The 27,676-nt window shown below is 38.3% G+C and overlaps 1 protein-coding gene across 3 annotated transcripts in view; it reads right to left on the minus strand.

The window, feature by feature from the left end:
* Window positions 1–27,415, minus strand: part of RABGAP1L (RAB GTPase activating protein 1 like) — a gene marked incomplete at its 5' end in the record, with an annotated part of 182,714 nt that extends 155,299 nt beyond the window's left edge. For 2 of the 3 annotated variants that reach the window (XM_083359445.1, XM_083359447.1), the window contains 7 exons: window positions 897–963; window positions 6,311–6,421; window positions 6,827–6,987; window positions 8,692–8,866; window positions 11,918–12,128; window positions 13,220–13,403; window positions 27,207–27,415. In XM_083359445.1, coding sequence (XP_083215571.1) covers window positions 897–963; window positions 6,311–6,421; window positions 6,827–6,987; window positions 8,692–8,866; window positions 11,918–12,128; window positions 13,220–13,403 — 909 coding nt within the window. Of the gene's footprint in view, window positions 1–896; window positions 964–6,310; window positions 6,422–6,826; window positions 6,988–8,691; window positions 8,867–11,917; window positions 12,129–12,396; window positions 12,559–13,219; window positions 13,404–27,206 lie in introns of those variants that run through there. The other variant, XM_083359446.1, reaches the window with a different exon arrangement.
* Between the last annotated feature and the right edge of the window lie 261 nt (window positions 27,416–27,676).

Consider the following 27,676-nt stretch of genomic DNA (forward strand, 5'->3'; position numbering starts at 1 on the left):
TTTTATTTTTGGAAGCCTACTGGATTCGGTATATTGGAAATTATTTAGGACATCTACAGCTTCACCTCATTTTATACCATTATTCGTTTTCTCTATAGGAGGAAGAATTTGGCTCTTTTGCTCTCAGGTTGACATTTTAGCTAAGACTGTCCTAGCTAATCTACATAAATTTGATAAGGGGATGAGAGCTACTTGAAAATCACCATTTTAAAGTCCTTTTAAAGGCTTTCTTAATGAAGGTTTCAGTTTCATACAAAAAATTTCTAAGATACCGCCTCTCCAGGGTTAATCCACTCCATTTAGCTCTATCAGAGAAGGCATGATGCAAGTAAGATCAGCTAGTGACCTATATTTGGTGGGTCCCAGGTGGGTCTCTGCTGTGAACAAGGCCTTATGGAACATCCTTCCCCCTGAAATTAGATTGGCCCATTTCTTTTGATTTTTTGAAAAGCCCTCAGGACCTGGTTATGCTGACAGACCTGGGACTCCGAGGAAATATGAGATTTGATGGTTTTATTGCTTTATTACTGAGAGCCATTTTTATCTACGTATTTTTGTTTTTTTTATTGTTATTTATTACTGTGGCTTTTTAGATTAGCTTATTAGTTGTTTTATTTATTGTTGTACACTGCTCAGCATCCCCTTTGGGGGAGGTGGGTGGCTATATACATTTGATAAATAGACAAATATGAAATCCAGCAATCAGTAATTAATGATGGCAACTACACAACCACTACTGAAGAATATTCTAGCAGCATAACCATTTTCTGCCTTCATGACAAAACAAACAAAAGTATTTCCAATTCATTTTGGAATGAGAACAATAGATTTTTTTTGACAGAGTCATTAAAGCCAAAATGAATATCACATAAGCTTTTGCATTAGGGAATTATTACCATATCCAGTAAGTGCATGTCACCGTTTTTGACATTTCGACCTGGACTTAGCAGCATTCCAAAGCACCTGCAATAAGGATTAGTGAACACAAGAAAAAGTCAAGTTTAAAACACTGAATTGTATACTGATATTACAGAGTATAATTTTCAATTTAAATAGGAAAAACCAGTCTAATCCAGGTCCTATCAAGACAGTCAATTTGCTGACTGTAGTCTGAGGAATACACAAAATGTTTGGAACAGTGAAACCTAATCAGTTGTCTACTTGACGCTGACAATACTGTGGGTAGAAAAAGGTGGAATAACTAACCTGACTGCCTTTATCTAGAAGATAAAGAAAGAAAAATAATTAAATTCAGAAGTCAAACTTACTCTGAGATTCCATTCTGGTTTGCAAGCAAGTAGAATACACAACAAAGATTTAGGCCAGTTAAATACAAAGCTAGCAAAAAAAAACTCTATATGCTTCCAAGGACCATTCTAAGATTCAGAATGCAGCAGAACATTACTGAAATAATACTCTGAAGGAGAGAGAGTAAGAGCTCCTTTAGCAAAAGAGAAATGTAGCAATTAGAAGAAAATCCCAGCACAATCAGTCAGATCACATCTAATAAGTATCTTTGATTACAATGGAGGGATGACAAATGAAAACAATGTCTTTGTGTTTTTAAAGCTTGGGAGTGCCATCTTAACTTTGAACCTGAATGTTAGATGAAATCTAACAGCAAATGCTGATGAATGCATTCAGTCTACAAGCATCCCAAATTATGGAGTTTTTACTGTTGTTTGATGGATCAATGTGACTACTATCGCAATATGAATATTGTTAATGTCTATATTAAAAGCTTAGACCTCTTAAGATTAACTTGCTTAAAAATTTGCCACTGCAGTATATTCAATATTTCAATTAAGATCAGCTGGGAAATTCCAGCTTGTGACCCCACCAGCAGATCTGGTTCATAATGCAGTGGCCAGCAGTAGGATCTTCCCAGTAGTGGTAGATAATTACTAATTATCAAGATATGTTTAGCTGATACTAATTTGCCTGGTCTCTACTCCAGACCATAATATCTTTTAAATTTCCTGTTTTGACTTATGTTTATTGTTTTAAGTATTGTTTTTTCATTCTGTTTTCTTGCTCTGGACACATGAAATGAAACAAAACGAAATGAAATGAAATGAAAATTGTGCCTCTACAAAAAAAATCTCCCTTCTAAGATGGTGAGTTAGTCTACTTACTATCCCACCAGCTAACCAAAACGGAATTTCAGAATAGGCTCAACTTCCCATTTGGTGCTGGAAGGTAGAAAAAGAATATTTTACCTTCCAGGAGGAGAAAAGAAACAATCCATATTCTTACAGAATTTCCTTCTATAAAAGTTCAGAAAAACTGTATTTAAATAGTACTATTACCCATGATCTTCATTTACTGACCACTTGCTTGGTGACTATTTGAAGTTATGATGTTTTTGAAAAATAACTTTACAGGCGATTCATGGCCATTTGCAACCTTCTCAGTGTCACTCACTCACTCACTCACTGATATGATTGCCATTACAGTCAGTGTGCATTATCCTGTGGCTGTCCTGGGTTTTTTTCTACCCCTTTGCAAAGCAAAGAGATTGGAGAGGAAGAGATTGTAAGGAAGTAAAGCTGTTTATCTTCTCCACTAAAATAATGCAACTGCACTGGCACCCCAAGTTGGCAGTAGTACGCACTCTATGCAAACAAGTTACTCTCTTGATATCCCTTTCTCCAATCTCTCCACTCTAAAAGGGGGGGGGGTGTCAGATGTGAACAACCAGATCCATACTTGCAGAGTTCGAGTTAACATCAGCCAAAAAAGCTAATACAATCCTGAGTTGTAAAAAAAAGAGGCATTGAATCAAGATCATGCGAAGTATTAGTACCGCTTTATAAAACACTAGTAAGACCATACCTGGAATACTGCAACCAATTTTGGTCACCTTACTACAAAAAAGATGTTGAGACCTTGGAAAAGTTCAGAGAAGAGCAACTAAGATGATTCAAGGCCTGGAGACTAAAACATATGAAGAATAACTGCAGGACTTGGGTTTGGCTAGTCTAAATAAAAGAAGAAATAGGGGTGACATGATTGCAGTATTCCAGTATTTGAGAGGATGCCACAAAAAGAGGGGTTCAAATTATTTTCCAAGGTCCCTTCCAATCGTATTGTTGTATTGTATTGTATTGTATTGTATTGTATTGTATTGTATTGTATTGTATTGCATTGTATTGTACTCTACTCTACTCTACTCTACTCTACTCTACTCTACTCTACTCTATTTTCTCTCCTTTGCCTGACCATTCCCTTCAACCTCCAGAGTGGAGAGATTGGTGATGAATGAATTGCAAGAGAATAAGCGGTCACTTTGCATAGCAGCAGAGTTGCTGATCCCAAAAAATCATTAAACAAGGACTACCTATATCAAAAGTCAGGGGGAGTGAGTTATAGTTAAGTACAATGACATTAATAACTCGGCTCCTGAGCTGTTGTTCAGGAAGGGAGAGTGAAAAGTCAAAAGAATAGTTTCCTAATGAAGGAGCCACAAAAATTTAATTCTATTATTTTTTGCAGATTTGTTTTTGTGCAGAACTTTTCCCCAGCAATAGGAAAAAAATAGGGAAAAATTAAACAATTTATAATTTATAACTATCATTGAATATTATTTTTATATAAATAATGAGTCTGGGCACAGACAAACCTGACCTTAAAAATACATAGTTAATAGTCCAGATTTATGAATAAACAACTATGACAATCATCTGTCAAACAAGTTTTCTGAGTGCAACATTTTTGAAAAATTTAAGAGTAAGAATCCAATATGAAACTAAACACTGATTTCAAATCTTATGGAAAGACTGCCATCTAGAGGAGATAATTTTTAAAATCAAATATTTTGATAAATTTCTCAAATCCTTTTTGAAAATGTTTAATTTTTTTTAGTAGATATTAGGATCCACAATTTTCAGATAGCTTTTTATTTGCATAATATTGAAGCATTTTTTTCAAATTTTATTTTATTTACAAAAAACAAATTCAAACTTCTTTCATTTCAAGATTCCATCTTGAAGGAAAACAGGTATCTTCTTCTCCATTGAAAATGGCAGCTTTAGGATGACAGCTAAACAATTTAAAACATTAGAAATACATTTTAGTATACCGCTTATATATGAAAATTGTCCACATCAGAAAGTACATTTTTAAAGTCAAAAATCTCTTTAATAGTTCTTTATAGAATATGAAAATTTTCTAATAAATGCAGGATGCAAAGTTGCATCATATTTAGAGAACTCAGTATTGACTAGTAAAATTTTCATATATAGGCTGTATACTAAAATGTATTTATTGCCATCTTATCAACCCCAAAACATTTCAAGATGATTTTTTTTTAAAAAAAGCACACAAAATACTTTAAAATATAATGAATTGGCACAGGAACTTTCTTTGTTGTGCTTTTTTGATGACATTTTTGATGGTAAGTGTCCATTTTAAGTATTGAGAAATTATAGAACCTAGAAATTAGGTGTCTACTGTTGATTCTGTGTTGTCTAATATTGTAAGAGGTGGTAGAATAGGAGGGCTTTTCCTAAAATATACTATCAGTTCTACAGTTTTGAGTGTGTTCAGTTCAAGATTGTTCTGGCCGCACCACAAGGTTAGCTGTTTAACTTCTCATCTGTGTGCAAATTCATCGTTGTCTTGAATGAGATCAATCACTGTTGTATCATCTGAAAACTTCAGTACTTTTAACAGAGGGATCTTTTGAGATGCAGTCATTGGTATAGAGAGAGAAGGGGCAAGAGCACACAGCCCTGGGGAGGGGGGCTATGCTAACTGTACAGGTATCTGATGTGATTTTGCCTAGCTTCACCTGCTGCTTCATGTCTGTTAGAAAGCTTACAAGTGTGGTCAGGCACGGCTATTTGAATCAGTTTAGTTAGAAAAATATCTGGAATGATAGTATTGAATCCCAAGCTGAAGTCTGCAAAAAGGACTCTTGCATAGGTCCTTAAGAGATTCAAGATGTTGTAGGATGTAGTGCAGAGCCATATTAACAGCATCATCTGCTGATCTATTTGCAAAATGCAAGGGGTCTAACAGCAAATCCATGATGGTTTTCAGGTGGGCCAGCACTAACCTTTCAAAGGTTTTCATAACTATGGATGTCAGAGCAACCAGTCTGTATGCGTTCAGCTCCTTGATGGACAGTTTCTTCGGCACCAGGATGATAGTAGAGCACTTGAAGCAAGAAGGAACATAACACATCTCTAATGATTTATTAAAATGCAGGTGAAGATGGGGGCCAGTCAGCACAAACATTCAAGCAAGGAGTTACCTTGTCTAGTCCTGGTGCTTTTCCAGGCTTTTGTCTGTGAAATAGATCTCGCACATCTTTTTCTGTGATCACCAGAGGTATGGGGCCCAAAGAGATGAGGACAGCTGTAGGAAGCTTGGCTGTTGTTGGTGTATCTGAGATGGAGAGGGTGGGGATATTTTACACTTGTTTCCTCTCAAACCTACAGTAAAACACATTCAGGTCTTCTGCCAGTTGTCGATTCCCTTCAGCATGGAAAGGTGGTTTGCTGTAACCAATGATATTTTTAAGAGTTTTCCACACACTTGCTGGTTCATTGGTTGAGAGCTGATTCCTCAGCTTTTCAGAGTGGCTTCTTCAGAGTGGCTTCTGATCTCCCTCGTTAATACATTTCTGGCCTGATTGTTCAGCATTCTATCTCTTTTCCTGTAGGCTTCCTCTTTGGCATAACATAGCTGCTTAAGTTTAGCTGTGAACCAAGGCTTGTTTGTCACTGTGTATTTGCAGGTTTCTAGTCGGCACCCATAGGTCTTCACAAAAACTAACATACGATGTTACACTATCTGTGAGTTCATGCAAGTCTGCAGAGGTTTCTTCGAAAATGTTCTAAGCTGTGCAATCAAGGCAAGCCTGTAGCTTCAACTTTCCTCCTCAGTCCAAGACTTCACTGATTTAATAGTTGGTTTTATGGTTTTAAGCCCGCGGCTGCAACGGCTTACAAGGCTTCCCAGGGCAGATGCTCGGGAGGCGAGAGCAGTGCCGGGAGAATGCACCTTCAGGCAAGGAAAGCGGCACAGACAGGCGGAGGCAGCCAAAGGATCAGGTGGCACAAGCCTCCCCTGCTGCTTCCCTCTTTCCACCTGCCAGTCTGTGAGTATATACAGTACGGTAAGCACTTTCAATTGGAATCATTAATTAACAAGTCACCAACACAAATGATAAAACACTGGTGCAAAATTCACTCACCCTTCAGTTTTTAAAATATGTTTTTGTGGGAATACTATTTTGGAAAGACATTGAGAATATTATAAACATTACAAAGCACTATTAATGACAGATGTTAGCTATTATTACCTTTCAATGGCTAATTCTTTGTTGGAAATCTGCTTTATAGTGATGATGACCTTCTTCTCAAGGCCTTGTTTTAGTTTGAAGTAAAATTTCTCTCTGTCTTTTGGTACGGGACTGAAGAAGAATGACATATGTTCAACAGCCAAACTCTCATAAAAATTCTGATAAAAATAAGTTCATCTACCTCATTAAAACTGAAGAACTTCAAAAGTATCAGACCACAAAATAAAATGTTTTTACATATTGTAGGCAGCTCACTATTAAAAAGACTGTCTATTCCAACACTGCCTCTGGTTTCTAAAATCTTAAAAGTTTGGAAATATATATTTTCTAAACTATGATAAACTGATTTACTATCTATCAACCCTTGCATTCTGTTGCGAATATGTGCATTTTGATATTCCTTAGATGATGACATGAAGCAATCTGAACAAATAGGCAAAATTAATTTACTTTCACAAGTTTAAATGACTTCGGGGTTTTTTCCCTCCACTATTTTTGTCATTTTTTAAAATTTACCTGAAATTTCCTTTACCATCATCTTCTTTGACCTCTAAAGAAACAGTGAACATGAATATATCACTGTCAGGACTTGAAACAATAGCATCCTTTACATTATCTGATGCCTGTTTGGAAGAACGTTTGAATGCTGTTGAAAAACTATACAAAATTCGGCTGACCTAAAAATAAACAGAGGATGAGAAAAGGACATAAAAGATAATTTAGGGAGAAGAGAGAAAGTTTAACAAAACCAACAATTCTTTTACTTTTTACATATTATTTTTCAGAGAAAACACTAATTTGCAAATTTACAATTTGCATTTCTTTAATAAGTCTTCCGATATTTGAACCTTAGAACAACAAAATGCATTTTATCAATTTAAGATGCCAAGCACAGCATAGATAATGGCTTAGTAATGGACTGAACAGTAAACCACATCTATATGCCAGCAAAAAAAATCTGTTATCACAAACATTCTTGAATAGTAAATCTGAATTTAGGAAACATATAGTAATTGCTGATAAAATTATCTTTGTGACCCTCTTTTAAAGCAAGATACTTATATTATATAACTGTCCCAAAAATTCAAAGGGTATTCACTTTAGTATGCCGTAATGTTCTTCCCACAGCAGTTTTGGATGGCTGGTGCAAAAAAATAACATAGGAGTTGAGATTGTGTCCCTGCGTACAAGGGGTTATTGAAACTGCAGCTCATGTCCTACTATACTGTATCTTCTATAAGGATTCATATTATAATACTTCACCTAATAAAATTTCTGGGAAATACTGATCTCTTCTATGTACAACTGCTGTTATCAGGCCACAACTGCTGTTATCTGGCACGTCCCCATCCTTTCAGTCTTCTTTAAAAATCTGATGTTCCCCCCAAAGGCTGGAACAGGACAAGGTTAAAATTCAGGGATTTTATTTTTTTTATTTTTTTTTATTTTATTACATTTATATACCGCCCTTTCCCGAAGGACTCAGGGCGGTTTACAGGGTGATTAAAAAACCAAGATACAAAAGTTAAAACAAATTTTAAAAAAAATTATATTTGTCCCTGCATAAATAAAACCCCAGTTAAAATTAAGATTAATTCTCAGCCTGGGCCAGAGAACTCGAAGAGCCAGGTCTTCAGGTCCCGGCGGAATGAACGGAGGTCGGGGGCAGTCCTCAGCTCCACTGGCAGCTGGTTCCAAAGGGCAGGCGCCCCCACTGAGAAGGCCCTATCCCTGGGTGTCGTCTGCCGGCAATCTCTTACCGGTGGCACCCTGAGAAGACCCTCCTTGGGGGAGCGCACTGGACGAAGGGAACTTGATGCCGGCAGCAGGTGTTCCCTCAGATATCCCGGACCCAAGCCATTTAGGGCTTTATAGGTCATCACCAGCACCTTGAATCTCACCCGGAGGCCAACCGGGAGCCAATGCAGCTCGCGGAGTAGAGGTGTTACATGGGAGTATCGGGAGACCCCCATCACAACTCGCACGGCCGCATTCTGCACCAGCTGAAGCCTCCGAGTGGTCCTCAAGGGCAGCCCCACGTAGAGAGCGTTGCAGTAGTCTAAACGGGAGGTCACGAGCGCATGAGTGACTGTGCGTAGGGCATCTCGGTCCAGATAGGGTCGCAACTGGTAGATGTATTACAGTGTTAGTTGAGATGCCTGGTTTTGGTTTATTCTTGTTTAGTTTTCATTATGGTTGTGAGCTGCTCAAGTTTATGTTACATAAGTGGGATGGTCATATAAGTGTTTTTAAAAATAAGCAGCTTTGCTCACTTTCTGCAAAGAGATACAACAGTCTAGTGAATCAGACTATCCCATCCATAACTTATTATTTCAATTGTTGCTTTCCGAAAAAAAACAATAATCATGGTTTCTACTTACTGCCTCTTTAATTTCACAAGAGAAGACATGAATTTGAAACTCCTCAGTGCCAGAGTAACTCTCAGTAAACGCAAAACAGTCACATTCCAAAGTCCCATTTTGCCCACGGACACAGAACAATACTTTGTAGATTGGGAAAGAAGCAATTTCTGTACTGCTGGACTGATCTATTATTCTAAATGAAGTGAAAATTGAAGAAAATTGAAAAACCTTTGTAATCCTGTACGAAATAATAATTTCTTTGCTATTTTTGATATCTATCCACTCTGGAAAATGCTTAAAGTGTCCACAAAAAGATATATTGCAATTTAAATATTTAAATGTTATTAAATTTCACAATACTGTAATATGTTATGTTTTCAATCACATGACAATACATATGTTGTTGTTCATTTTATCACTTTTATTCTGAATAGAATTTAGTTCAATGGAGATCATATTTATTATACGTAGAAATTCTTAACAGTATCTGAATATTCACAATTTCATCACAACTGCTTTCTTTGACATACATTTCAGCATTTTCACATTATACTATTTTTACTTTTATTTTCTTTCTTCACCCATTTTCTTCCTTTTCTTTTATGCTTCAACTACTTGCTAAAACTACAGGTTGTTTGGATACAACTAAGGACAAAATTTAAAATATATAATTAAGAATTATAATCTGTGAAATTTCAAGACATCGTAACTATATTGACTGGTGAGATGCTAGGGTATACAAACAACACAGCTGAAATCTCCATTAATTTCACTGAAAATATTTCATGTACATTTGAAGGCAAGATATTAACCTTTACCACAATTGTTTTAGAATATATACATTATGCCTCACATATGTATATAAATTTATACAAATATGAGCTGCCACTGCTGTGGCTACTGCCTGTAGATGGCCTTGGGTTAGGCTGAAACAGGAAATAAGATTTGTCATATATATATGTATGTATGTATGTATGTATGTATGTATGTGAATAAAATATACAGAAGAGAAAGAAAAAAGGAAAAAAAGAGGAACGTAATTCCTTTCCTTCAATTTTTGACACCACAGTACCCCCTGAGATTTATCAGGGAAATAATACAGAACCATCCTCCAGCATGTGTGATTTTCCTGTTTAATTTCTGCTAGTACATTAGCAGAAAGTAAACTTTTACTGGAAAAGCCAAAAGCCCCATAAAATCCAGCACGTCACACTAAGACTAGAATGGCAAAAAAGAGATCTAGCTCTCCTGGCAGCAACTTGTATCTAACATATATAACATAGTCTACAACTGAGTACAGTTGCAAGAAAAAGTATGTGAACCCTTTGGGATTATGTGGTTTTTTGCATGAATTGGCCATAAAATGCGCTCTAAACGTCATGTAAGTCACAACAATAGAAAAACACAGTCTGCTTAAAATAATACTACACAAACATTAGCTGTTGTCATGTTTTAATTGAAGATAAGATGGAAACATTCACAGTGCAGGATGGAAAAAGTATGTGAACCTTTGGACTTAATAACTGGTTGACTCTCCTTTGGCAGCAATAATCTCAACCAAACGTTTCCTGTAGTTGCAGATCAGACCTGCACAACGATCTGGAGTAATTTTGGACCACTCCTCTGCACAAAACTGTTTCAGTGTAGCAATATTCTTGGGATATCTGGTGTGAATCGCTCTCTTAAGGTCATGCCACAGCATTTCAATCGGGTTGAGGTCAGGACTCTGACTGGGCCACTCCAGAACGTGTATTCTGTTCTGTTGAAGCCATTGTTTTGTTGAATTACTTGTATGCTTTGGGTCATTGTCCTGTTGCATCACCCATCCTCTGCGGAGCTCCAGTGGCGGACAGATGGTCGTACGTTTTCCTGCAAAATGTCCTGATAAACTCTGGAATACATTTTCCCATCAATGACAACAATCCGTCCAGGCCCTGAGGCAGCAAAGCAGCCCCAAACCATGATGCTCCCTCCGCCATGTTTTACTTTGGGGATGAGGTTTTGATGTTGCTGTGCTGTGCCATTTTTTCTCCACACATAGTGTTGTGTGTTTTTCCCAGACAACTCAATTTTGGTTTCATCTGTCCATGTTTGAAGTTTGCAAAAGAGCACCTGGATGTTCCACAGCATTACTGGCAAAATATACTGTGGACAGATGAAACCAAAATTGAGTTGTCTGGGAAAAACACACAACACTATGTGTGGAGAAAAAATGGCACAGCACAGCAACATCAAAACCTCATCCCCAAAGTAAAACATGGCGGAGGGAGCATCATGGTTTGGGGCTGTTTTGCTGCCTCAGGGCCTGGGCGGATTGTTGTCATTGATGGGAAAATGTATTCCAGAGTTTATCAGGACATTTTGCAGGAAAACGTATGACCATCTGTCCGCCACTGGAGCTCCGCAGAGGATGGGTGATGCAACAGGACAATGACCCAAAGCATACAAGTAATTCAACAAAACAATGGCTTCAACAGAACAGAATACACGTTCTGGAGTGGCCCAGTCAGAGTCCTGACCTCAACCCGATTGAAATGCTGTGGCATGAACTTAAGAGAGCGATTCACACCAGATATCCCAAGAATATTGCTACACTGAAACAGTTTTGTGCAGAGGAGTGGTCCAAAATTACTCCAGATCGTTGTGCAGGTCTGATCTGCAACTACAGGAAACGTTTGGTTGAGGTTATTGCTGCCAAAGGAGGGTCAACCAGTTATTAAGTCCAAAGGTTCACATACTTTTTCCATCCTGCACTGTGAATGTTTCCATTTTATCTTCAATTAAAACATGACAACAGCTAATGTTTGTGCAGTATTATTTTAAGCAGACTGTGTTTTTCTATTGTTGTGACTTACATGACGTTTAGAGCGCATTTTATGGCCAATTCATGCAAAAAACCACATAATCCCAAAGGGTTCACATACTTTTTCTTGCAACTGTAGATGACATAATGTCATCAAGACACGTTATTGATAACCCTGTCCTTTGTAGTTTTGTCCAATACAGTGTCAAATCCATCAAGTGATACTATACTGTATTTCACAGTAAAACAAACTTCCATATTTGAGGCAATATTTGAGGAACTTGAAAGAAAGATGAGAATTAGATATGGTCTTCAAAACACAAAACAAAGAATTCTACTGAGCAACTTGAAGCTCCTACAAGAGGAAGCAGGAATCCATTCCTGTCCTGTTCTTAGTCGTTTGGATACCTTGCACACACTCAATAGAAACATCCAGCTCACCTAACAGAACCATCTGGAATATTTGGTACATAAAGAGTTACAGGAGATGGAGAATGATTTGAGTTTTTCAAAGTTGCCATGGCACACAAGGCCTCTGCTTCATTGCGGGGAGCAGAAACCTTCATACATCCAAGGTACAACAGTTTGTTGAATAATACACTATCCTCTTCTGAAGGTACAGTGAGAGAATGAGACGTCTGCAATGAAGATTCTGAAACAGAACACAATTCCACAATTAGACCATATTCATTGCAAAGTGCCACTCATAATGACAAAATCATAGTTACAGCCGCTGCAATGCCCCCACATTCATTTGCCCTTACGATCAATTGCAAGGATGCTGCAGCACCACCCCACCTATCTTCAACTCCAACCCACCACCCACACTGGGTCTCTGCAAACATTTCCCTCTCCGAATGACTCACGGCTAGCTTTAGGTCTGACTCCCATCCCACCAAGCCCCACACACTCTTCCTCACTTAACTTCTGAAGAGCTCCAAAACCTTCCATAACACTGGAACAAGTCACTTTGTGCTCAGCTGGATGGCACAATTTTGGAAACAGCTGTCATGGATCCAGGGGGCAAATTGCATTCTGGTAGTTGTAAATATTGCTGCCACTTCTGGAATCACACCATACGGCTACACAATGAAGTGATCAGAAAAAGAGGAGAGGAGGATGTTTGGCTGGTGGAGTGGGAATCAAGCCTAAGACTTGAGAGGACTCAGTGGCAGTGGGAAAAGGCCTGTGGGGATCCAAGGGGTAGGAATCAAAGCATGGGGCTCTCAGGGAATGGGGGGGGGGGGGCTTGGGAAAGCCTGGGCAGGCTGACCTGTGCTAGTCTTCCAGGACTCTCCCCCATCTCTAGGCAGCCCATGCTCTATTAAATGACCTGTACTTTCATTTAATTATTATATTGGAGAGAGCAGGGATGGAGGGAATAATCAAGTGAGATGCTTCACTTAATGGCTGTCACAACATGCAACTATAATGGGTACATCCCATTACGGTTCTATCTCAAAAACTACCTGTAATTTTAAAGGTACTGACAACTATCTGCAAATATGTTAAAAAGCAGCTTCCCTCCTAATATTTCTGCTTCTTAAAACATGAACATGAATGTTAAAATAAATAAATGTAAAATTCAGCAATCATTATAGGAATAAGAACACGCATCATGAATGTTTTCATGTTTTCCTAAATATCTTCAGTATCTACAAAATTCACAAAATATTTTTGCTAATGCTTAAGAGTCATCTCCAGATGGGATTGAAGGTACACAAATCTAATAAACAAACAAACCTGTGATGGGAGAATCAAATGGAAGATGCATAGAGCTTTGGTTCATAGAAACCTCTTCAAAAGATTGTTGGCAACTACCACTCAAATCTACAAAATCAGAAATACTTTGTTGTGGGCCTTTGTCAAAATCTTTCACTATCTTTTCCATAGTTTGGGTTATTTGTTGTTCTTCATCTGGAAACATCTATAACAAAAAATATAGGAAAACATCAGTATAGTATGACGATTCCACAAGCAAACAGTATGTCTTAAACTTCAATAAATACCTTCACATAATTTTTCACATAATTGAGATATTTCCAAATGATCATTTCCAGAAAATAGACATAGGCACTATGGAACGCGAGGCCCAGCCTCCGCCACAGCTGCTGCTGCCACCATGCCAGCCAAAAGGAAACTGGTGCCGCCAGCCCTCAACATCACCCCCACCATCGCCAAGGGACCCAGCCCCGCCGGCGTTTGGAGTAGGGCTGCTGGAGTGGGGCACCGGTTATGGGTCTGAGGTGAGCGGGCGAAGGGTGAGTTATTAGTAAGGGGCAGTCTAGGTGAGCGAGAAAAAAGGAGAATTTGCTCCTGGGAGGTTATTTCGGGGTTGTGAGGGGTTGTGTGGAGCTGAGGCAATGAAAGGTCGGGGGAGCCGCCAGGAGGGAGGATGCAGTCGGCCTTTGGAGGAGCATCCCGATTCACAAACAGGGGTGGCAGTGAAGCCCTGAGAGGTAGGCAAAGCTGGAGGTGGTGGAGCAGCTCGGAGGAACCAGGAGTGCCAGTGCTGGTGGTTGAGAGAAACTCCATTGGCCTTTAGGGTCCAGGAAATGGTGGAGGAAGGATGGGGACATTGGGATGTGGCCCATGGGAAAGAGGAATGAGGTCCTGCCAGGCAGGTTCTTCTGCCCTGAGACGGTCCAGAATGTCACTCAAGGAGAATATTTCTGGCTCACAGTTAAAATGAAGGGCCCTGGGGGGGGGGGCTGTCTCTAAGGATGGTGGTTTTCTTGCAGATGTTTCAGGACCCAAACTGGGATAATAAGTGAACTAATGATGTTACCTAGTTTGGGTCATGAGATGTCTACAAAAAAGCCACAAAGCTCAGAGAGGACCAAGGAACCCACAACCGCCCTCCTCCTCCTCTTCTTTCCTTCTCCTCCACTCCACAAACCCCATTCTCTTCTGGCACTGCTGATGTTACCGGGTTTGGGTCATGAGACGTCTGCAAGAAATGCTGAATGGAAATGGCACCCTTGCCCTGCCCCCTGCCTCGCCTCACCCCGCAGGATGAGCCTCCTGGCCACGTCCCACTTGCCAGAGACCCCCTGGATCTCCCCCAACCATGCCCAGCCCCCACAGGCGTCCCTCCCCACAAGCAACATCGAGGTGGCCATGCCCACCTTGGCCATGACCACCTAGTCTGCCATGACCACTGCAGCCATGCCCACCCAGTGGGCCACGCCCACCCAGCACCCAACGATAAATAAGTGGGGTTTGGGTTGCAGTTTGGGCACTTGGTCTCTAAAAGGTTCGCTATCACTGACCTATTCTTTCTAGTCATCAAATAAAACTCCGTCAGCAAAATGAAATCCATTTCAAAATTCTAAATTCTAATTCTTTTTGCCACAAAAATTAAAACTAACAGCAAAATTACTTCCAATTAGTTGTCATATGCAATATATGCATCTTTTTGTTACTAAATGTTTTTAGATCATAGTCTTCTACAAGTTATAATTTTATAGTATCCAAACTACAATATTTGAAGAGAAATGGGAAAACCAACACATCATACTTTATGGAATACAGAGATTTAAGAAGTTCATAAAACATCTACAATCATTATTTGGTGATCTCACAGTTTAGTAGATCGTACACTTAGTACTCTCTCTTTATTTACAATTTTAAATATATAGTTGTTCTTCCAAGCAGCGGTTTTAAAATTCAGATGAGCACCAATAGCTATCTGATTTATTAATAGTGATTGATTAAAAATTCAGTTATTTTACTATATTATAAATTACAAAATAGTCTAGTAAATCATTGCAAGTTACAAAATCTTTATAAAATGTTTAAAATACACACTATAGTACATTTACAGTATTTGTTTAAAATACACACTATAGTACATTTACAGTACAACAAATTTACTGATTGTGTGACATGCTTCAACCAAACAAGTGGTTAAAGAGCATCAACTGTATAAATATGTTTGGGAGTGAATATTAAATGTAGTTCTCCTTATAAAGCAATGAAAATGTTATACATTTGGATTAAAAATAGCAGATGCTCTATGCTTCTTTTAATTGACCTAGATATAATACAAGATATGAAGCCACTGTCTAAATCCTTCTTAACATCCAGAGAGATTAAAAAGGTGTCTGTCTGTCTGTCTCTGTCTGTCTGTCTGTCTATCTATCTATCTATCTATCTATCTATCTATCTATCTATCTATCTATCTATCTATCTATCTATTGAACAAGAGTGCTATGCATGGCAAAATTACCTAGAATAAAACTGTTGTTTTCCAACAAACGTATTAAACTTTCTGATTGCCACTAGTTGGTGCAGCCAGCTACTGTCTATAGACAGAGGAGACAAAGAGGAATTTCCCAGTATTATTCAATATTGCATCTGAAGAAAATAAAACAATGTTCCAGAAAAAGCAGGGCAATTTGCCTCAGGATCTAGAGAACTCCTAATCATTGAGGGAACAACACAGTCTGGATTCTGTCAGCAAATTCCATAGGAGAATGTCAAGGTATTTGTGAGCTGAAGCTTAAATAAATGTGAGTAAGGTAACACGAGAACTAACAAGTAAATTTATAACCAAATGGCTGAAGCAAAAGACATTTCATGTTTTGGAATGTTCTGACCTTAGCCCAACTAAAATGTTGTGGCAAGACTGAAGCAAGTAATACATACAAGACAGCTCAAAAATATCTTAAAGATGAATGCACCAAAATTTCCCCAAACCAATGTGCAGGACTGATCAACAAATTCAGGAAACATTTAACTGAATTTATTGCTGCTAAAAGAGGCATGTCAAACTGTCAGCCCACAGGCCGGATGCGTCACGCTGAAACTGCGCCCATCCCATTGCTGGCAATGGGGAAAAAGTTGTGATATGTTGCGCGACATCATGTGATGTCGTGAGTTTGATGTGCCTGTGCTAAAACATGTACCAGCAGCTACCAAATCTAAAGCCTTGTGGAATTCCATCAGATAGTGTGATCACTGGCTCAATATGTTCAATAAAAAACGTGACATGGTATATTGGTTTGAGTGTAGTTTGCTCAATCTCTTTACCTGCTTATAGGATTAAGATTAAAATCAAATTATGGATAATTCTAAAGGTGTTAATAAACTCTTTTTCCCACTGTATATTGACAATCTTTTGTGTATAAGCATAATTTGGACCAGAATTTCTGTTTCTAAGCCAGGGGATTGTTAAGTGAATTACACCCAATTTTAAAACTATTTTTGGCTCAGTTGTTAAGCAAATCACTGCAGTTGTTAAGTGAATCATAAGTACTATATCCCCAGAACTTGGAATGTATTAAGAAATCAAGAATGATGGGCTTTTCATGCCTGGGAGATGGACAAAATAATTACAGTATTAAACATTATAAGAACAACAACTCTATAACTGATTTGTAACAATGGATCGTTGACTACATGATCTGTCGACATTGGAACTGTTTTTGTCATTTTCCCCTTCCAACAAAGTGTAAAGAAAAACTTTCCAACAATGTTTGGAGTTGTTTTATTCATAGGACCAGTGCTTTTTTTCTAAAAAAAAAAAAAAAAAAAAGGTGCCGGAAAGAGTTGTTGTCACTGGGAGCGATGCCGGTGTTTTGCTACGGCGTCGCCGCCCATCCTTTGCACCCCTGTCCCAGCGGCTCGGAGCCACATGCCGCGGGGATTCCCCTCCCCACAGCTGCCTTGGGGATTCCCCTCCCCACAGTTGCCACGCCATGGCCCGTGCTAAGCCCCCACCCGGAGCTGCTCCGAACCCCGACCCAGAGCTGTGTTCCTCATGGCAGTGGTCTCCGGTGCCAAACAGCCTCTTTCCAACCGCATCCAGAAAAATCTGTAACAAACATTGGAATTCTCAAGGCCATGTTTGGTATTTCCCAGCAATCTGTTACTGGAAGGAAAAAGCAATCCCTGCTGCATTACTGATCCCAGAGAAGCATTTGCATGTATGCAGGTATCCTTAGGGTAACATAGTTATGGATGAGAAATACTGGTTGCAAAGTTGGCATTTCTGGATGTAATACAGATATTTTGGACTTATTTTTGTTTCTTTGCATGTTTGATATTTTTAAAAAGACATATGCTACCGACTACACTTATGCACATATGTAACATCTTTTGCTAGGATACATGACCAATGCTTGTCCAGAATGTGAAAAGTGAAAGATTGTGACTGAACAAAATTTTAATGTACAGATACTACCAGAAATTATTTTAGCCTTTTTAATAAATGTTATTGATGTTAAGCTCACCATGGAAAACATCATATATTGTTATGTATATACTAGGTTAATTATTAAAAGACTGAAGTGCAACATAACTAGATTCTAAATAATCTATTTTTCAAAACACACAACAGTCCAAACAGTAAAAGTAAAGTCCAAATTAAGAATATTTCATTCTTAAGAATTGTTTAATTTAGTGTTTAGTTGTAATAGATGGTTATAGATTCAAAATAGTTTTCAAGAGTGTACAAAAGATACTATTTTTTTCTAGCATCAGCTAAATTAGACATATTACATTGAGAAAAATGTTTCTCATTTCTTTCCTGTTATCTTTATTGATTTCATTGTAAAGATGTTAACATAGGAAATAGATTATTTTGTTATCTAATTTTACCTTCCAAAGAAGCAGATGAAAAATGTGAGGTTCTTTTCTGTTGGCTTTTTTGAATTAGCTGTTTTAGATTCTAAAAGTTTAGTTCCTAAAGAAGTAACCTTGTAAATAATTTAAATGTCCTCCTCTAGTGCAGGGTAGGCAATCTTGGCTCTTTTATGACTCAAGGACTTCAATTCCCAGAATTCCTGAGCCAGCATGGCTCAGCTTGGAAACCTCTCTCTTTCCCCTCAGCGTGGCTGGCTCAAGATTTCTGGGAGTTGAAGTCCATGAGTCATAAAAAAGGGCCAAGATTGCCTACTCCTAAAGCCAATAGAGGGAGGTTTTTTTCTGCAAAAAAAAAGGTGCCGGAATGCCGTTCTGAGCGTTCTATGAGAAAAAAAGCCCTGCATAGGACCAAGTTTTAGGCATTCACTCGATGTTTTTTAATAAAGAAAACTAATAAAGGGAGATATTTTTTCTTTTTTTCTTAATTAGTTTAAGATAATAAAATGTTTTAAATGATATTTTTATGTATAAAATATTTTTGTGCTTTACTTTTTATTTTTTGGGTGGGGCATTGCCATAATTTTAATACTTTCACTATTTTCACTATTCTATTTTTTTCTAATGCGATTTACTTATTATGTTAGCTCACTTGTGGGAACTAGGACTTGCAAAAGAATATGGCACTTTTTAATTAGTTCCTGAGGACTACAAGAGCATAATTTATGTGTTTAATAGACAAGCCATGAACCAAAGACAGTGAAGAACATCACAGAATCACAACCTAGCTGACTTCTCTTTCTGATCTCCTTTCTACATAATCTCTTACTTCAGAGGTCCCCAAACGTTTTGGTCATCAGGGACCGGTTCCGTGGAGAAAAGTTTTTCCATGGTCCGGAAAGTGCATGGTTTTTGTGTGCTGCCTGCATCCCACGGATGGGGCTTTGCTGTCTTACTTCATTCCCCATTTATTATTCTCCTGAGAGCAGTCGAGGTCCAAAGAGAGATCTCACTTTTAAATCTACACTTCCAAATTCTATTCTTAGACCAAATGTTTTTATCTCCAAGGTGCCTAATAATATCTCAACAGACTGCTCACTCTCTATCACCTTGAGCACAAGTTAGTCAGCCAGTTAGAATCAGAAAATTGCTGAACTAGAAAATGGCTGCAACACTTGTATTTCCCCCTAAGCTATGAATACAAATTATTTCTAATTACTGTACTTAAAAGAGAATTGTGTTTAACTGGCAGGGCAGAAATTTAATACAAATTGCTATCGTCCAAAGACACCAGCGGAGAGGCTCAAATAATGATGGAAAACACCCGATAGAGAAGTGTTCCAATGAGGAGGTAGATATCTATGTGCTCTTGTGGGTGGGTGCACACAATTGCACACCTTCAAGTCAGTACTGATTCCTGGCAACTGCCTGAATAAATCTCTGCACTTTTCCTGGCAACATTTCAGAAGTGGTTTGTCATGGTTTGCTTCCATAACTGTCACAAGGTTACCCAGTTGGCTTTGGGAATAGATGGGACTAGAACTAGGAGGCCTGGTGCCTTAACTGGCTATATACCAAATTGGCTCTCAAATACTATTACCATGCATTATTCCATTCACAATGATTCACTGACTCATACAATGGCACAAACCCTTGCAAATTAAGTAGAATGTTTTAGGAAAAAGATACCGACTTATGCCATTGTAAAATACAGTATATATTTTTCCAATTACTATTATTATTGAAATAATAAAATCTTATTTTGTGGAAAATGAGACAAGTGTGATAAAGTCTTTTAGTAATTTGATAACACTTTACTGATAGCTGATTTTTCATTAGGTGATTCTTGGTTATATGCAGTCAAGGATATGACAGTTTGTTAAAACTGTACTTGAGTTTATTTATCTCTGCTAATTGGGTTTTCTTCTGTAACGGAGGAGGACAACCCTTGTTGCACCAGCTGAAGAATCCAGCTGGTCTTTAGAATGCACTGTAATACTCAAGAGGTGACAAATGCCCAGTAAAGCTTTATGATCCAGAGAAAGGCCACAGTTGATGATATAAAGTGTGGAAAACCAGGAGTTCTAGTCCCACCTTAGCCACGAAAGACACCTGGGTGACTTTGGGGCAATCACTCTCTCTCAGCTCAATCCATCTCACAGGGTTGTGGTGGGGAAAATAGGAGGAAGAAGGTGTATTGGATATGTTCGCCGCCTAAGTTATTTGTAAAAATAATAACAGCAGGATACAAATAAAATGTTTTGTCTTGTTTTTAAGCAATCTCAGTCCACACTACTTGAGCATACTTTGGTAATTGTTAGCCTTAGTAGTGATTAAATGTTGGGTCTCTGCAGCCCAGGTTTTTAATACTTCTCTCCTTCCTCCTTAGCCAAGATTCAATCCCACACATTTCCATCTCATGTTTATGGATTCCAATCATAGGAGGCAACAAGTATCCTAACATTTTAAAGATTAGACACACATTTCTCTTGCCTTGCTGATGTTTTAATTTATCAAACCAAACAGTCAAAGCAACAGTACAACTTTTCGCTGTTTCCTGGCTGTCTTGATTACTTTCCAGAGCTTCCCCCAAGAGCTGCTTTTTTTAAAAGACAAGGATGTCACTGCATCTTCTTCCAAGTGATTTTGAAAATTTCCCTATCACACAACATGGTGAGGAGGAACCATTCCACCCCCCATCCCGTTCCCACCATCATGCTCAACTATCTCAGACTTCCATGACAACCTGGGGTGGGGAAGGAGATAACTTGGTTCAAAATTGAGCTACTGCCACCCAGGAACTTATACTGACCATCCAGTTATATGCTTCATCCCACCATTCTGTACTTCCTCACCAGTGGCTTTTCTCCCCCCCCCCATGTCACTGCTCTTGAATCGTTTTCATAATCCCAAATGTCACTAGGGCATGTGGGAGAGAATCATCTTATAAAATATGATACCTGCCATCAAACTAATAACAAAAAAGATGCAAATTGCTGCATTCTCTGCTATCTCAAAGACAGATATCTTTGCTTTTGAAAGAGTAGAAAAATGAAATCAATAAATTTTCAAACAAAAATGTAACTTCATTTTGTCACAATATTAAAGGCTCAATATATATTCAGATAGTAAATTTTAAAACATTGCCAGTGTTGTCTTAAACATGAAAAATCAGGCATATTAATTATGCAAATTTAATTATCATAATTAAATAAGCATAATTTAAAAGCCAGGCTAGATTCCTGCTGACTATGTAAGTCAATGCCCATCAACCTGATGTCTTCTTCAGTAAGCTATAGTCAGAGTTGTGCAAAAGGTTGTACTTAAAATTACTCCTGTATAAATGTTTGGAAGATAATCCATTGTAAGGAACATCTAATGTTTCAAGTGTTCTTCAAAACTGAATGTTTAGAATTTGGAACACATGTTTAAAGCTTCCTAAATACTTGAAGCAACACTGTGTCAAGCTCCAAGCGTATGTATGTATGTATGTATGTATGCATGTATGTATGTATGTATGTATGTATGTATGTATGTATGATGTTGCCACCATTATTGCTTCTTAGCTTGCCAACTCATTGGGGGGAGGGAAGGGGGAAATGGAATGCAGGCTCCAGACAACAAGAAGTTAACCCGTATGAACCAAGGACATTTCAGCAGATGTTTGCAAACACAGACACTTTCTCATAACAATATATTGGCACTTGATTGGACTATATGATCTGCACTACGAGAGGGAGGGAGAATTCTGTATTTTAACTATAGTGGATTGCGCAGGAAATAGCCAGAGCTGGTTTTGCTTCATTTGTGCCAAAATGATGTACTCAATAAAAGTTTTGCATTAAGAGATCGGATAGTCTCGATGGTGCTTGCTCAGTTGGGTTCGTCAGTCAGAACCTTGACACATGCTTTATATCTGAAATAGTGGTTTCACAGTCAGAACATTTCAAACCAAAATGTTTAGGACCCCCTACTTGAAGATTTTTCAAGTACATTCCATTAGCCTCTGATCTTAGCCATTCAACATATCCCTTTTTTCTCTATTTCCTTTAAGTTCATTAAGCATTGTACTTTTTTTTCTAAATCATCCATGCACATAGGTAGAATATGTAAATTTGTATTTGCTGCCCATTATCCGAAAGGCCTCTCAGCCATTGGGCCCAGGACTGACTGGCTGGCTCTTCTTACAGTCCACAATACTATAAGCGACCAACTTTGAATTTATAATTTATAATTTTCACTCTTTAAATGTTCATCTGTCATATATTACCACTTGGAAGCCCATTAACAATACAATGTCCTTCCTTGATATTGCACTTAGCACCTCTTGCAATTTGCAAAATGATTTATCAATGTTTTATAGTAAACAGTGATGTTCACTTTATATTAACTAATTCTAATGACATGATCTTGTTATTTATTGAGATATAGCCCTCATTTCTATTTCTTTCTGTGGTCTCAGGCACAGATAGTAAACTCTCTAATTATCAGGACTGAAATGCTTCATTACACCCTAAGTTCATCTATTCCTAAAATATGCATTTTTAAAAAATTTCCACTCTGACAATTTTACATCATCTTCGGCTTGTCATATTTTCATATCTCATGTTCCAACTGAGCCTGTCCTTGTGAACCAGGGGTTCAAACTAGTCTCTCTGTTCATGTGTGTAAAGACATTCTGTCAGGCTTCAGCAGGCAAGACAGGACTGGAATACAAAAACACCTGGTAATTTATTTTTACTGTCGAAAATTGTAAACTATAATAAAAGAATGCTAGTAACTGGAGTTTCAACCACAAACTCTATTTATAGACAGAATTCAAACCTTCAGTGCCTCTTTCTTGTGTCTTTCCAACATAATGAACAATTTTGGAAAAAATGTTGGTTCTCTTTCTGAGATAGACAAAATGGAAAGTGTGCTGCTTTGTTATCATGTTGTCCTTTGTGAGAATTTTCACAAATTTGTTAGGCTGAAGTGATAGAAGCATCATATGAATTGTTGGTATTCACCACTTAAATAAGAAAACATCAGTTGAGAGCTACATACACCTTGCTGACATTCAAAGTATAAGAAAAACGACCTTCTGCTTATTAAAGATTAGCATTGTGTTGTTTCTGACCAAATCTGAAAGCCATACTACTACAGTGTGTTTCTGGGGAAAAACAACTATATGCAAACTTATTTTCTGGTAAATTAGGTAGGACCTATGCTTTCTTTGGGGGATCCATAATTCACATTCTATAAAGAAAGAAGGGGAAATTTTAAGTTTCCAAATCAGTCTGTTCCTTCAGATACTTAGGATAAAATAATGGCTACTAATTAAACAATTTTACCTCCATTTTTGTACTCTAGGCCCACCACCCTTCCCTTCCACAATCTTAATTCCTACTTCTACACCCTTTCTTTCCATCATACACAACCTTCAATTCCTTCCCTCTGTTAGTTCTAACTCTATTCCTTACATAAAATATATAGGAGAAATAATAGTATATTTTGAAAAACTCATATAATAATTTACCGGTATATACAGTATAGTAAAGAACAGGACAATTCTATGCATGTTTTTCAGACATAAATATTATATTCCAAAGTAGAAATTTTACAGGAATGTACTATTTTTCAATATCACTAATACTGAAATCATAGGAAAATAATCACATAAAAACGTAAAGCTAATAAAAAATGAAAAGTTGTAAGGAATTTCTCTTCCTAAGAAGCAGGGAAAATAGTTCAGGAAAAATGTTAATTTTGCAATAGTTGAAGGTTGCTTCAACTGACTCTAGTCTATGTTTACTCAGAATGTGTTAAGTTTAAAGGGTATAACACTCAGCAAAATGCATACAAGATTTAGACAACTACTTGTTTATGCCATAATCTTTGAATTTCAAATTTCAGATCTTGATACTCTGATCTTCTCCACGTCTTCTATTCTACTGTCCCCTAATATTGTCACATCAATTATTCATACTTTCATCTTTTCAACCAGTTATACCTGGTGTGTTATGAACCAATAATATCTTATCAGAAATACCACAATATTTTAACCTACTCATTTTCGGCTACTTTTTCAATTCTATGTTCCCACCAATTTTTATTATTATTGTGTCTTTTTTTTCCAGATGCTCCAGTGAATCATTTTGGTGACTTTATTATGTCATTGTTTATAATCAGTCTGTATTATCTTCTTTCATAAGTTGATAATATATATCGATAATATATATCTTATATCCTATCTTTTTATATTTAATTTAAGGCGGTGAACATACCTAATATTATAGAATAATTACCACAAGAACTTCCTTGCAGTGTATCAGTGTAAAATATCAGTGTTCAGGATTTTAGAGCATTAAGACATTTCCTCTATGCTAAAAGATCTCTAATATATAAACTCTCCATAACACAGAGGTATTTGGTTTAAAAAAATACCTCAAATCAATTCAGGTATTTTTATTTTCCCACTGAAACTGATCTGTTTTGATAATCTATTATGAATTATCAGAGAATTATAAATCAGTGAAGTAATAACATGAAGTTTTTGAAATAGGTTTTTTAGGTCTTATGCAATATTTTAAAAAAAAAATGTAGATGAGGGTAGTGATTGCTATTACAGATGGCAAAGGTTACTCTAAAAAATAGACTGCTACAGATTGGAAACATCCCAGTACACACTGGACTTTAACCTATCACAGGACAGGACATGTTTTATTCTGGATCCACGTCACCAGTAATAAATTCTTATATATTATGAACTACAAACCTGCTACATATTTTAAATCTTATTTATACATTTTGGTAGTAGTACATTTGCTTAAAGTTAACTTACTAAAAATAAACTTCAAACACTGAAAGCATGCCACACAACCTGAGTATGTAACAAATGAAGTTCAACACTTTTGGCAGAAGACATAAATGTACATATATTACGTATTCATTACACTGAATGAACATTTGAGCCAGTCAGTTCAATGCTACCCATCCTCATATGGTTCTTCAAAGTCTTAGATGGAGCATTTTCAAGCCTATGACTGGAAATCATTTACTAGATATATCAAAGATGAAGCATGAATCTTCTATTTGAAACAAGCATTCTAATGTTCAACTAGCACATTCAATTAACCTTTATTAGGCTTTATAAGCATATCCAATACTCAACCTTAACCAGAAAATAATTTACAACCATTCCATTGCATTCCAATTCCATTCTACTTTATAGTAGAAAAACTGCTCCAGTAGATTTTCCTATTCATAACACACATAGTTTTGCACCACAGTATAAATCCTGTTTCTTTTCAACAGTTCAACGAAACTTTTAAATATAGCCTTCTATAACCTGGCAATTCTCAATGTGTTGGGAATGTAACTCCCCGAAATCCTACCGGTTAGACTAGAAAACTTGCTCTAATAAATGTTCTTCAGAACCAAATTATCAGGGATATAGGTTCCTATTAAATTATTAGATTTTTATATCTATACACACACACACACACACACACTCAACTTAAGGTGATGAATGCACCTCACAACAATCCTGTGAGGTGGGTTGGCCTGGTTCAAAGTCACTCAGCAGGCTTTCATGTCTAAGGGAAGCCTAGTATTCAGCCCCCTGGTTTCTAGGGCAGTCCCTTAACCACTACACCACACTGCCTATCTCTTCATCATAAAAGTATCTACAGTATTACAACTTCTCAAGATTCATTTTCAGAATGCCTGGTTCAAATATATTTCTTAGGATTACTTTCATGACATTTATGTTTTATCACAAGGAGAGTATTGCTAATTATGTTGGCTAATTATAGTTTATTGTATTGTGGAAACTCAATTAGGTTAATTTGATAAATCAATGTGTAGCCTGAAAAATGAGTCTTTATAAAAAAAACGTGACCAATTCTAAAACTTGCTATTAAGACTTGTCTTTAAATGCAAGCATACAAATAAGGTGACAATTGGTTATTATTATTTTAAAGCCTATTAAATTCACTCTGAAATACTGGCAAAGTCCTGCTATTGGAGTCTGACTTTCCTCTCATAAATTTCAAGGCTAACAGACATGTAAATTTCAGTCCAAGCAAAATTAACAAGTCTTTCATACTGCATTTAGATCCACTTTATAACTTGGCTTTTATGTTCACTTCTCTGTCTGTAAACGAAGAGTTTTACACAGTTAGCTCAACTAAGAATACCCCAGAGTTGTTAGGAGAATTTTATTAAAACTTCCATCTCTGGATCCCTTGCAATGAATATAATTTTATATTATATTCAATGTAATAACTAAAGAAAATCCATTTATTTCTCTAACCAAGCCATCTTTTTTTTTAAAAAAAAATTTTTTAAACCCCACTGCTTTTTGCATGGAAAAAAAGGCCTGAACCACATCCTTCCTCTCATCACGCATTTCCTATCTCACTAAGAGCACACACAGCTCAACTTCACCTTCCCAACGCCGCGACTCTGCCCTCCCCGTAAATCTCGCCTCCCTTCTCACGGCTCTCATTCGCCGCGTTTTGCAGCCTAACTCGCTAAAAGCCGCCAGAAAGACAAGCATCCCCGGGCAAGCCACACTCCATCCCCAACCGAGTTCTCGGTTTTTTTTTGGGGGGGAAAGACACGCCAGGAGCGTAAAGCAGCTCCAAAACTTCCATTTCGCCCAAGCACCCGCGCTTCGAGCTGTGGCCTCAGGTCGCCCACCCCAGCTTTTTTTTCGGACAGCAATTACCAAGGCCGAAGAGATTTCGGGACGGGGCTCCCTTCTGGCGGCTGGATCTCCCTTCTCGGGAAGGAGAGGTAGGACGTCCACTCTCTCCACGAAGTGTACGGGTTTGCTTTCGCCCGACGCCTGTCCGCTGATTCCCGCCCTCCACCCCTTAAAACAGGGGTCTTCAAACTTGGCCCTTTTATGACTTGTGGACTTCAACTCCCAGAATTCCTCAGCCAGGCAAGCCTGGCTGAGGAATTCTGGGAGTTGAAGTCCACAAGTCATAAAAGGGCCAAGTTTGAAGACCCCTGCCTTAAAACAAGATCTGGATGGACAAGGGCAACCTAAATTCCGGAGCTGGAGCCAGAATAGACGAAAAGGCGCTCGGATCCAGCCACCCTCCGAAGGCGTCGAAAGTCCGCCGGCGCGTCCACGCTGAGAGCTCTTACTCACTCGTAACGCTTCCTTTTCGCCTTTCTCTTTTAGCGCACCGCCTCCGCTTCGCACGCCGGACAAGACAGCGGCCCCCCGGCGGGAGAGGGAGCCTCGCCTCCGTCGCCCCTCACTCAAGAGCTCGCTCCCTCGGGAGGTCGTCGCTGCCGCCGCCGCCGCCGCTGTTGTCGTCGTGGAGGGAAAAAAGAGCCAGGCGCGCCTCTTCCGTTCCTCTCTCCCGGCTGAAGGCGGCGGTGTGACGAGGGCGATTCCGCGGAGGTTGGGAGGGGGTGGTGGTGGAAGGGAGGAGAACTGAGCGGCGGAGCGAAGCCGGCCGGAGGAACCGCCCCAGCCTACATCACGGCGACCGCACAGGCGCGTCAGGGCCCGTGCAAAGGCGCGCTCGGCTAGCCAGGTTGGAATCCAGTCACGGAGGGGTGGGAAGGGGGTAGCTGTCGGGACGACCTGCGGAATCGAGCCCCGAAAGTTAA

Source organism: Vipera ursinii (assembly GCF_947247035.1).
Source record: "Vipera ursinii genome assembly, chromosome: 3".
Taxonomy (NCBI): Eukaryota; Metazoa; Chordata; class Lepidosauria; order Squamata; family Viperidae; genus Vipera; species Vipera ursinii.